At 42.4% G+C, this 12,040-nt stretch overlaps 1 protein-coding gene across 2 annotated transcripts in view; it reads left to right on the top strand.

Annotated features, from left to right (window-relative positions):
* The window catches only part of TK2 (thymidine kinase 2), a 45,911-nt gene extending 35,746 nt beyond the window's left edge, over positions 1-10,165 (top strand). Inside the window, exons 7-8 of one of the 2 annotated variants that reach the window (XM_089689833.1) lie at positions 263-343; positions 3,689-10,165. In XM_089689833.1, coding sequence (XP_089545959.1) covers positions 263-343; positions 3,689-3,766 — 159 coding nt within the window. In that variant the 3' untranslated portion in view covers positions 3,767-10,165. The remainder of the gene's footprint in view (positions 1-262; positions 344-3,688) is intronic. The other variant, XM_089689834.1, reaches the window with a different exon arrangement.
* Positions 10,166-12,040: the final 1,875 nt, after the last annotated feature.

The following is a 12,040-nucleotide window of genomic DNA, read 5'->3' as shown; positions in this document are numbered from 1 at the left end:
GTAGTTGTATAAGTGCAATTACAGCAACAGACTGACATTTGCTGTGCCAGTTTGTAAGGAAATGGCAAGCGAGGAGCTAATGAGGATCAGCAGAAAACTTGGCAAGAGGTCAGCACAGGCATTGTTTGGTCAGTGGGGTGAACAGTAGGACGTTGAGAGAAGAGCGGCCTTGTCATGACACTTGTTATTAAATTTAGATGTGAACAATGTAGATCCCGACTCTGTGCCCCAAGGACAAAACACCTCATTTTTTATTTTGCAGGAATATCTGTACGCCATTCACAGTCTTTATGAAGAGTGGCTCATTAAGCAGACCTCTTTTTCTGTGCCAGCTCAGGTCCTTGTAAGTATTGTAGATGTGTGCTTTATTGATCCAATTACTGCTTCATGAGATATCTCTCCATTTATTCAGCCTAACAGAAGACCAAGCTTGAAAGGGATTTTCTACCACAAGGTGCATACTGATATTAGAGCAGGGGCTCTTCATCTTTTTAAGATTACAGACTCCAGTGGATTGCCCTATATGTCCCCATACGCCCTTCATCAGACTGTCAAAATGATCCTCCTCACCAGTCCTATTAAGTATCAGTATGACTTCAAAAGATGTCAATGCCTTGGATCGACCTTACATATAGTTAGGAAAAGATCAGTTGAAATAAAGATTTTATATATTTTTTAGTGGAAAGTTGTAAAGGTAGAACCCCACCCCCCAAAAAAATACCTGAGACTGATTTCAATCCAGCAAGGTGCACGAGAGCCAAGGCTCTTCATTGGCTTGGATACAGCAGCGGGAGCCATTGGCTCCCACTGCTGTCAATAAGAGCCATTGACGAAGGAGCGAGGGGACACACAGAGCAGGGCTTGGCGAGCTTGCATGAGTACTGCTTGAGATATCACAGCATTGCTGAATATTGTATGTCAAATTTATCACCAGGCCTGAGATGGTGGTTGATTTGTATTATTGAGATATATAATCTCAATGTATCAAGGCCCAACTCTGGGCAAAAATTGTTTTCTCGTGCAGTTGGGCTGTCCCTGCACTGCATGGGTTAACTGCTTGTTTTTTTTTTTTGTATAGAGAAGTGGAGATATACTTACCTGATCCTCTCAGGACAAGACTGGTCTGGCACCCCCGTTACTCCAGCGGTCTTAAATAGTGGACTGTTCCTGTCATAATCACACCCAGAGCAGCCTCCGTAGACTAGGAACAGTCCACAACTGGACAGTGGGGGTGTGCCATTCTCTGAAGGATTGGGTGAGTATGAGCTTTCTGCTCACCCCTAGACAAAACAAGCAGTTGACCCATGCAGTGTGGGCACAGCCCCACTGCATGGGGTTTTTTTTTGCCCAGAGATAGGCTTTAACACTACTGACAAATGCAGATTACTTTTTTGTTCCGTTTTTGTTTCCAGGAAAGTCCCTTTTTTTTAAATTTTGTGATTTGGTTGTTAGCTTTGTATGTTTGGGATGCGGAAGGCCCCTAAAGGGCAAGATTTATTTGAAATCCATAATGTATTTATTTTTTTTTTTAGTTTGCCCAAAACAAAAAATAAAGTTTTTGGATGGAGAGGAAAGGTTAGAATCTGTTGGGTTTTTACTGTTATCTAGGGCTCAGTGAGAGAGTAATTCTTGTCTACTATATTCCAAGCTAAAAAGAAAAAAAAGTTTGGGCTATACATACCATTTAAATCTAAAAAAAAAAAAAGTTTTTCATTGTTTGTTCACCAGACAGGAAGTGACGGAAAATATCCAAAAACACAATTGTCAGCAGGACAGAATCTAAGAAGTAATCTCTCCAATAGAGTTGCAGATAGCAGTAAATATTGTACAGGGGATCTAACGCTTTAATAGGAAGTTCATTTTACCACCCCCCACCACCTCTTGTTGTTTTTTTTTTTTTTTTTTTTTTGAGTTAGCCACAAAAGCATACTCACATTCTCAGTGATCCAGCGTTCTGTTGGGATCCATCGCTGAGCTGCTTTACACCTCGTTCTGTATCACCATATTTTATTTAATGTAATTGGAAACCAGTAGTATCTTCCGGGTTCATGCAACTAGGCACCTCATGACATGCAGGCACCATGGCGCATCATTGGGGGTGGGGGGTGGCTGCAAGAATCAGCTGGCCCCTTGATGACATGACACATTATAGAAAAACAAAACAGAGGGCGCACCGGCCTTGTGCATTACCTTTTAAAAGTATGTTTATTAAATTTGAAAGAAGGTATTCTACTCACAAAAGTACATGACTATAAGCACATCTGAATGGTGAGGAGAATGATGGACATCCAATATGGCTGACACATTTCGAGGACTAGCCTCTTCCTCAGAGGCTCTGAAGAAGAGGCTAGTCCTCGAAACGCATCAGCCATTTTGGATGTCCATCATTCTCATCACCATTCAGATGTGCTTATATTCATGTACTTTTGTGAGTAGAATACCTTCTTTCAAATGTAATAAACATGCTTTTAAAGGTAATGCACAAGGCCGGTGCACCCTCTATTTTGTTTTTCTCTATTAGTACTTTTGGACTCCCCGGTTCTTCGAGGGCAGCAAGGTGTGGATATTCCAAGACATTCATTGTGTGATCCCTATGACATAGAGTCCATCCGAAAGCGCAGGAGTATTTGGTTTTCCACTTTCACATCACATGCACATTAGAGCGCTGAGACCTCCTGGGATGCCTGATGTGGGTATACAGGTAGGTTGCAGCCAACTGCCTAAATGAGAATATAGGAAGTGTGAAAAAAGGTAATGTGACAGAACGCCTGTTTTCCCGATTGGGTAACTCCGTCAGAGAACCACTTCCTCGCCACTGGGACATAGGACTAAGGTATTACAGCCGGGATTGCACCCAAGACTAGACTAGCTTAGATGCCAAAACTGGCACCCTTTATTGAACAGAAAACATGTTTTTACTCAATCCAGAAATAGGGGCAGTGCCCCCACATGAACAATAAAACAAATATTACACATTGAGATAAACATCCCACACCGATTAGGTAAGATTAGTAGCTTGATCACAACAGTACTGCCAACTACTAACTGTTATCTAATTAACTGTACGCTAATCAACAGCCAGGCATTCGATCAATACTTTGATAAATCAGGGAGCCCACCGCAGGCAGCCTGGCAACAAACCCACCCATGAATACACAAAGTCCATTACATATGCTGTCTTTCAGATTTGCTTTCACTTGTATAATCTGTCCATCACAAGACAACCCACACAACACTCCGAAAAGTGGAATCAGCCCATCCTCACAGCCTTCCCGAGGTAGACCATTGACAAACATCTCCATCCCAAATAGAGGAGCCTCTCCAACCCAGTCCACATAAGGGCCACCATATTTCCTATGACCAGTAACCCGTACAAGATTACTATTACATCTTTCCATCCACTCCAAAAGGGAAGATTTATTGTCTTTATGCAGAAAATTAATCCAAGCCTCGCTCTCAGCATTCTTCACGTTGTCCATCATTAGAGCATGATCTGCTCTCTCCATGGGCCATAATCAGTGGGTAGAAGGCTTTCCCCTAGTTCCTTCCAAAAGCCCCTGTCCTGGGGCTTTTGGGTCAAATAAAATTCTGAGAGGAGGGATGTAGGGGTGAGATGGCAGAGTACATGGGGAGGTGAAGATCTACTTTAAGCCTTTTGTAAGCCCCATGTCCATTTCTCTTTTCTCAGGTGATCGATGCAGACAAGAACCTGGAAGAGATGACTCAGCACTATGAAGAGAACCGCGGCAAAATTCTGTGTGCTTGACACGACGACGTTCTTTCCTATGACATTCCGAAGACTAATAGTGACATCCCATGAAGTACATTTGTGCTGCTCTTCGTGCAGGCAGCTATTTGGTGCACCAAACCAATGTTTCTGAGCATGCAGCCTGTGCGTTCCCGGGGCATTCATAGGCTGGACAGTTTCCATTTCACAAGGTGGCTGCCTACATGGCATACATGCAACTTTTCTGGAATTAAACAAGTTGGATTAGTATGTAGGGGCCAAATGTTTAGAGACAGACTTGCTTTCAGTGGACCAACGTGTATTTGGATTCGGTCACAAATGGTCACTGGTAATGCTCTACATCTCTATGATGATACCAGACAATCAGAAATCTGTCATATAACAAAGGCACTGACCGACATTAAACTAAGGGCCCATTCCCACTTCTCCAATGCAGTGTGTTGCAGTAATCTCATGCCGCAGGACTTGACAAATTTGCTTTGGCTCCTAACTTTTTTAGCTGGCTCCCAGATTCATTTTTTTTTTTTTTTTTTAGCGTAGCGTGGGTTGTCAGCACCCGGGGCATGGCGACTTCTGAGTGACAAGCTTTACACAATGATTTGGCGCATGACAATCGCAGCAAAACCGCACCACATTTTAGGCGCCATTGACAATAATGGCACCTGAACCTGCATTTTGTGATCACATCGATTCTGCCGCAGTCCCAAAACGCCCAGGTGTGAATGGAGCTGCCCTGGATCACACATATGCAATTCTGGATGTGTTTTCAAACTTACAGATTTGTATGACAGGCTAGATATCATGTGTTCGCGTTGAGTTTTGAGTGCCAGTATGAAATGGGTCTGGTGTGAGTTTGTAGCGGCATGCGGAGATAAGTGTTCACATAGGATTGCTATTGACAGGAGTTTTTGTATTAAAGTCAATGGGAGGCCATTTTGCTTTGAAGTCTATGGGAGGCAGTGTGTGAACCTAGGTGCCAGGATGCAAATTTTAGTCGTCAAGGTGGCTTGGGATTTGTTGAGCCCTGCCATGCCGTATCATTATTTTCAGTAGGACTCCAAACACAGTAATCCAGCAGAACCCTGATGCATTTCAGCGCATCACAATATCGCACTGCCATGTGTTGCATTGTGTTGGAAAAAACACTGGATGTCATTTTTTTTGTTTTTTAACCTGTCATAGTGCATTGGCGACACATTCATTTGAAGGGAATGCCTAAAACCAATGCGCATTAACGCAACGTACTAAAATGGCAAAGTGTGAATGGGCCCTAAAGACTCTGCTAATGGAAGTTTTTACTTTCCTTCTGAGCCCTTTCAACAACTTATCCTACTGGGGTTCCTTCTGTTGGCTTGAAAAGCTGCTAGCCATCAGCAAAACCACTTGGCTGATGAACTTGTGTCATTGCCATCAGTGAAACCACTTTTTCTGATGACCTTGTGTCATGAGACCAGACCCCAGGGGCTAGCTGCTTCTGTATGGCATGGTAAGGGAGACCTGTGCTCAATGATTTCCTAGTCTCCTGTCAGAAGTAGGACATCCGCTTTTATTTTAAAGAGTACCTGTACTCCATTATTACCTATTAACAGTCCTACCTAAGTGCAAACACCACAAGATTCACCTTTGTTTATAGGCCTTTTAGGCTCTATTCACATTAGCTCCTATCCAAATTCGCATTATTTCCAATGTGACTTTGATCCAACTTTATACTCCATGGACCTAAGTCACACCAAAGTAGTGCAGGCACCAACTTTAAAGTGCACTGATTTGAACGGGTGCCATTAACCTCTTCACACCGGCCGCACACAAATGTGCGGCCTCCCGGCGTCTGGGCCTACATGCTGAGCTGCCGCATATTTGCGTTAAATTAACGAAAAACATATGTGCTGAGAGCGCGCGGCCTGCGCGTTCCCAACCCACATGCCCGGTACTCATGGAAAGGTCCCGGTCTCCTCTTTTGATCAGGACCTTTCCCAATCGTGTGACCACCGTGACGACGCGTCACGGCGGTCACATGATCCCTAAACCCCGGCTTCTCAAACTCTTAAAGGACCGGGAGGCGCCAGCGTGAAAGGGTTAAAAAGAATGAGTTGTGACTTGTCATGCGACTTTGATGTCCATATGAAAGTCACATGGCAAATCGTATGCGTGTGAATGGAGCCTTGAAAAAGTCTTGTCTGTGCCTTTTTCTGATAGTGGCTCACTTTATTGAAGACTTGTTTCCCAAATTAAATGTCTTGGCATTACCAACTGCTATCCAGCCGTCTGAGAGTGTCCTAGTGTCAAAGGCATTGGATGGTGTTTGGTGAAGATTAGCCATGAAGTCAGGAAACCTCAAGCCCCATATCAAAGTGAGGCTAAATTAGAGGAGCGTAGAAGATGATTTTCTGGCCAAAAGGCATCTTAGGTTGGCCATACACTATACAATTTTCTGCCCAATTTCCTTTAGATTTACCCTCAACTATGTAGTGCAAGGATAGAGAATGGGAAGAGGTCTAGCGAGTGCACATGCAAGCAGCTAAAGTACTAGAAAAAGGAACCACAATATCTTTCAATAGCAAGCAAAAAGATAAAAAGATGTAGTGCAGCGCTAAAAAAGAAACATATATCAACACAAACTTTGATATGATTATGTAAATTGCGGAGCACAGTCCCAGGTAAACAGGCCCTTTGCTGGAAATGAGAAGTGCTGAGGTGACAATTCTATTCAAAAATCCAGTGAAGAAGTGGTAAGATTGCCTACTAACCAGAAGCGCAAATATTATGCGCATTTAAGAATCCGGGATCAGCTGGACATCAGATGAGGGGGCAGTCGGATCGGATGTTGATGTCCTCTGGGGGTCCCTCAGGCAGGATGCAGCCTAGGTCTATCGCTTCCTTCCTCTGGTCTCAATGGGACGTCTGGGGTTGTCCTGGGCCATGATGCTGCCACAAGTGATGGGTGTTCTCCAAGCTCAACACGTGCCCATGATGGTGGTTTCTCCCTGATGAAGCCTCTTGACTTGATGGCGTAATGAGTAGGGGAGGGGCTCTGACATCACAACGCTTAAAGGCAACACACAGCAAGTATACTGCAGTTTTCAAAAGCACACATTCCTCTTACTAAATACCTTGGACTGTCTGCGGCTGGTGTGAAGAGGTTAATGGCACCCGTTCAAATCAGTGCACCTTAAAGTTGGTGCCTGTACTACTTTGGTGTGACTTAGGTCCATGGAGTATAAAGTTGGATCAAAGTCACACTGGAAATAATGCGACTTTGGATAGGAGCTAATGTGAATAGAGCCGAAAAGGCCTATACAATTTTCTGCCCAATTTCCTTTAGATTTACCCTCAACTATCTAGTGCAAGGGCCAGCTTAATTGGATACCATTGAAAGTGTTTAGGTTTGACCTATTACATGGTTTTTGGTAAATCTAAACCAAAAATCTCAAGAAAATTGTATAATGTATGGCCAGAGTTGTTTAAAAAAAAAAAGAAAAAGCGGTCTCTTATCCAGCACAGCTCCTCTTCTGGGTTGAATCGAGAAGCTGGCTTCTTTCGGGAACTTACAGAAGAATGCTGTAGAGATCAGAGCCATTTGTAAAATACTTCAACTCTTTACAGTCATCAACTAAGCATATGAAGGCTTTCTTGGTTTCCAGTGCAAGTTGTCTCTTAAACAAAAGGTGCAAGTTGTCCAACAATTTGTTTCATGGAGTGGATATGCATTGAAAACCACATTCCAGGCAGCTGTGTGTGAGAAGTGAACTCATATACTCATAAACCATTTTCTGGGTGGTGAATTGTCTTGGCCTTTATGATCATAACCCAGAAATGATTCCTACTCAAGTGGCAGTTTTGGTTTACTGTTTTGCAAGTCTGTTGATCGTACTATAGAAGACAGGTCTACAGATTGGTGAAGAACCATTTATGGCAGATTCTAGAAATCTTACCTTTATTCCACATTGTTTTATATTTTTATGTTCTTTGCAAGGATAGTGCTTTTAATTTATTTTACTTAATGTTTACAAGTGAAATTATTTATATCTTTTGCTTGAGTGGTAAATACTTGATATAGATTGGTATTTAGCTATGGTTTATTCAAGCAGCTCAGATTCAACAATTATTTGTATGTTAAAGAGGATCTTCAGTCGAGAGAAGAAAAATAATAATAGGCAGCAGCTACAAATACTGTAGCTGCTGAACTTTTTAATAAAAGGCCGCTTACCTATCAAGGGATCCAGCGATGTCCTCACCCAGACCGGTTCTTCACCAGTCTTTGGGTCCCCAGCGCCAGCATGTTTAGTGTGGGAAGCCAGCTGTTACTCCTTGCGGCTTCACACTGCGCATGCGAAAGTTGCATCATGATGCTTGGTGAATGGTTCTGCAGCCTCTTACGACCTGTGACATTCCCAGATGGTTGTTGGTGGGGAGATGATGGGAGGTGGAACTGAAATTTCAGTGGAATTGCCTAGGCCAGGGTTGTTAAACTCTATTTCACTGCAGGCCGCATCAGCTTTATGGTTGCCCTCAAAGGGCCAGTTGTATCTGTAAAACTAGATGTCCTGAGAACCCCACCCCCCCTTTACATAAGATGTCAAGAGTCCCCCAACCCTCTCCTACATCACAGAGCACCCCTCTTACCTTGTGCTGCTGGAATGAATGGAAGAAACTTGGGGCGGAGGTGGGAAACAAAGTACAGGGTTTGGAGGAGGACCAGCGGAGGGCTGGAGTCAGCTGCTGGAATCTTATGAATGCTGAGAACAGGGAAGGCAGAGACGACATGGGCAGAGGCACAGGATCTGTATGAGGAGATCTGTCCTCTATGCTAATGACTGCTGAGACAAGGTGGGGGCAGAGATGAAGGGGGTGCTATTGCTGCAGGAGATGTGAGGGCCATATGAAATGGCCTGGCGGGCCAGATTCAGTCCACAGTCTTTGTGTTTGACACACGTGGCCTTGGCGATTCCAGTGTAAATGGGAGTGGGTACCTGCCAAAACTTAGGTACCCACTCACCTGAAAAAAACCCCAAAACCCTCCAATAATAGAGAAGGGGGGATTCTTAAAAGCGGAATGCCCCATTTAGGGTGAAGTTCCACTTTTTATTTATGGCACCCACATCCCAAGTAGCTGTGTACAAAATGGCAACTGAACAAGTGTTCTTGTGCACAACAGTCAGATTCTCTTTCAGTCTCCCAAAGCAGATTTAGAATGAAATAGCTTCTATTAAAGCCCAATTTCATCCAAAACATTTTTTCACTTTTTTTTTTTTTATAGGGTATGGAAGGATTAGAATCTTTTGGGTGTTTGTCCCTACTTGGGGAGATTTGTTCACTTCCTGTTGTGTTGACACTGTCACAGGGACCAAAGGTAATGGTAAATTTCTTCAGTGGGTGAAGACACAGTGGGGGACCCAGTTTGTGACCCAGCCCCCCCCCCATTACCCTCATTTTGTTGACCTGGTGTCAAAGAAATAAAGTGAGAGGAATGCTTCTTGGGAGGATCAGAGACCTTCAATAAAGGCTTGTTGGAAGTTCTAGCTCTTCTCCACTCTACCTAGAACTTAAAAAAAAAATTGGATAGATTGGGCTTTCATTTTAATAGTAATAATACTGAACAATCTTGGTGTTCAAATGGTGGGAAATGAGGACAGTAGCACTGATATTTAATGAAGTTGTGACTTTTTCTAAAGATTTTTCTCTGCCGAGGGACATGGGATTCTTTAACAACTGGATTATAATGCCACCTATAGAAGTGGACAAAAAAAAAAACCTGTAGGCCAGCTCAGGTTATATAACCTCTCCTGTGACCAGCATGCATTGGGTTTTGCTCATGTTAGATTGATGGATATCTTGTGTCTTTCACTCAAGACTCAACCTTAGCTGTGTTGCCCAACCCTCTGTTGGACAGTTTTTGGATGCCCCAGTCATTGGAGAATCTTGTGTCTTTCAACGGACAAGAGAAATTAGGAGCTTTGTACTTGCAGTATAATCCATTTCCCTTGAGTCCTTTGAGGGACATGAGTCCATTGAGGGACACAAGTCCCTACCCTTCTGTAATTATGGACTGCCGTTGGTCTTTGTATTGCTTTGCTGTAAAAAAAAAAAAAAAAACTGGTCATGTGAAGGGTTATCCTGGGCTTTTGTTTGCCATTGTCCAGTCATGATGTAGGCAGCACTATTACCCATTTGTTCAAGAATCCTTTGTCTTGCATTGGTCCTGTTTTTATATACTTTTTGGGCTTGGATACAATTTAACAGAAAACTGTATTAAACGGTGCATTTTTGGGTAAGATGCAATATATTACATTTTCGGTCTAGGATTTAGATATCCTTTTAGGATGCTCCCTAGTAATAGAGCTGATTTATTCTGTACAGTGTCTTCATACAGAGGTCTGTAATATGATGTACCTGTTTTAATTAAAGTATGTTTCCTTACGGAGTTCCAATGTGTGATTTATTCTTAATCTATAATGCATTTAATGACTTTTTTTTGCTATTGATTAGAACAAACTTTAAAGTGGAACTCCAGACAAAATCTTGTTTTGGATTGGTGTAGGAGACCTTAAAGTGGTTCTAAAGTCAGAAGGTATTGTTTTTTCATAACAAATATGTAATACTTAGTTGCTCGGTGTAGTGGTTTTGCCCAGAGTAGCCCCGATCCTCCTCTTCTCGGGTCCCCTGCTGGCGCTCCTGCCCCCTCCCTCTTGCCAAGTGCTTGCACAGTCCCAAGATGCTGCTCTGTGTGTCCATTCACAAACTGAGTGTGGTTTAGCCCTGCCCTCCCCTCTCCTATTGAATGATCAAAGAAGCCAGGAGGAGAACTGTCAGCTGAATGGTGACTGTATCCTGTCAAATGGAGCTACTGTTCCGGTAGACAGCCATGGGTTCGCCTTTCCTATTATTGCCATTTACACAGGTGTGATTTTTTTTTTTTTTTTTTTATAATTATTATTGGTTCTTTAATTAGAACAGTTGACATATCAAAACAGATATATTATTATTTGTAAAACCGAATACAAATTAGGAGAAGATTCTTTGTATCTACCACCTATTTATGAAAGACATACATGATACCTAAGCATTACTTTTTAACCATTTCATTTTCACTAATACTAATTAGTAATTATTAATATTAGTAATACTACTAATAATAATATTATAGTAATAGTATTACTAATACTTATTGGTAATAGAACAAGTGTTGGAACCAGCCTTCTAAAGTGGTTTTATATTCTTTTTAGAAATCACAAAGGTGTCTCTTCTTTCCCAGAATCTGCATGGCTCCTGCATGCTGGAGGGCAGGCAGTGCAAGTAGAACTACAACATTTCAAAGTGGTTAGACCTGTATTAAGTAGCAGAAACATCCTAATGATCCCCATGTGATCCCTCATACAGATAGAAATAAAATGTGCAAACTCCAACAGTAACCAGAAACCGGAGCTCAAATCTCTCTTGCTGCACTCAAAATGGAATAGTGCACTGGCTGAGGTGCTGCCCTTGGTAGATTGGGGAATCTTGATACTAGCAGAAAAAAAAAAAAACAGGGCGCACTCTCCTCGTACATTAACGCAAAAACCATACAATTATTAAAAAGATGCAAAAACATACAAGACAAAGGTCATAAAAACAGAGACAAGAAGTCAAAGGTGCCAATCATGGACAGCATGGGGTTTATTTACTAAAGCTGGAGAGTGCAAAATCAGACTCCCTTCTGCATAGAAACCAATCAGCTTCTAACCTCAGCTTGTTCAATGAAGCTTTGGCAATGAAACCTGGAAGCTGATTGGTTTCTATGCAGAAGGGAGTCTGATTTTGCACTCTCCAGCTTTAGTAAATAAACCCCTATGCGTCCTCTAGATTGTAAGCTCCTTGGAGCAGGGCCCTGGAACCCCTCGTGTATTGAATCGTATTGTTACTGTACTGTCTCGTGTATTGTCTCCCATTATAATGTAGAACGCTGAGCAAACTGTTGGCGCTATATAAATCCTGTATAATAATAAAGCGCTAACACGTTTCGGGAGTCGAACTCCCTTCCTCAGATTCCTCTATTGCTCTGAGGAAGGGAGTTCGACTCCTTTGTGGCTTGTGAGTATGTTGTTGCATCTTTTTAAATAAATTTATGGTTTTTGCGTTAATGCAGGAGGAGAGTGCACCCTGTTTTGGGTTTTTTTTCTGCTAGAAATAAAATGTATTTCTGGCTCATGTGTGATTTCAGAAGGAATAAAATAGAAACGTGCCCAAGCTTTAGATGACAAATAACAGGACTGCGTTGGGTATGTCATCTTATTATAGCTTCATTTGCTTACAAGA

This window comes from Staurois parvus, unplaced genomic scaffold (assembly GCF_062004578.1).
Source record: "Staurois parvus isolate SC_StPar_1 unplaced genomic scaffold, SC_StPar_1.0 ptg000498l, whole genome shotgun sequence".
NCBI lineage: Eukaryota > Metazoa > Chordata > Amphibia > Anura > Ranidae > Staurois > Staurois parvus.
The sequence above is the reverse complement of the archived record's forward strand: the minus strand, read 5'-3'. Positions and strand labels throughout refer to the sequence as shown.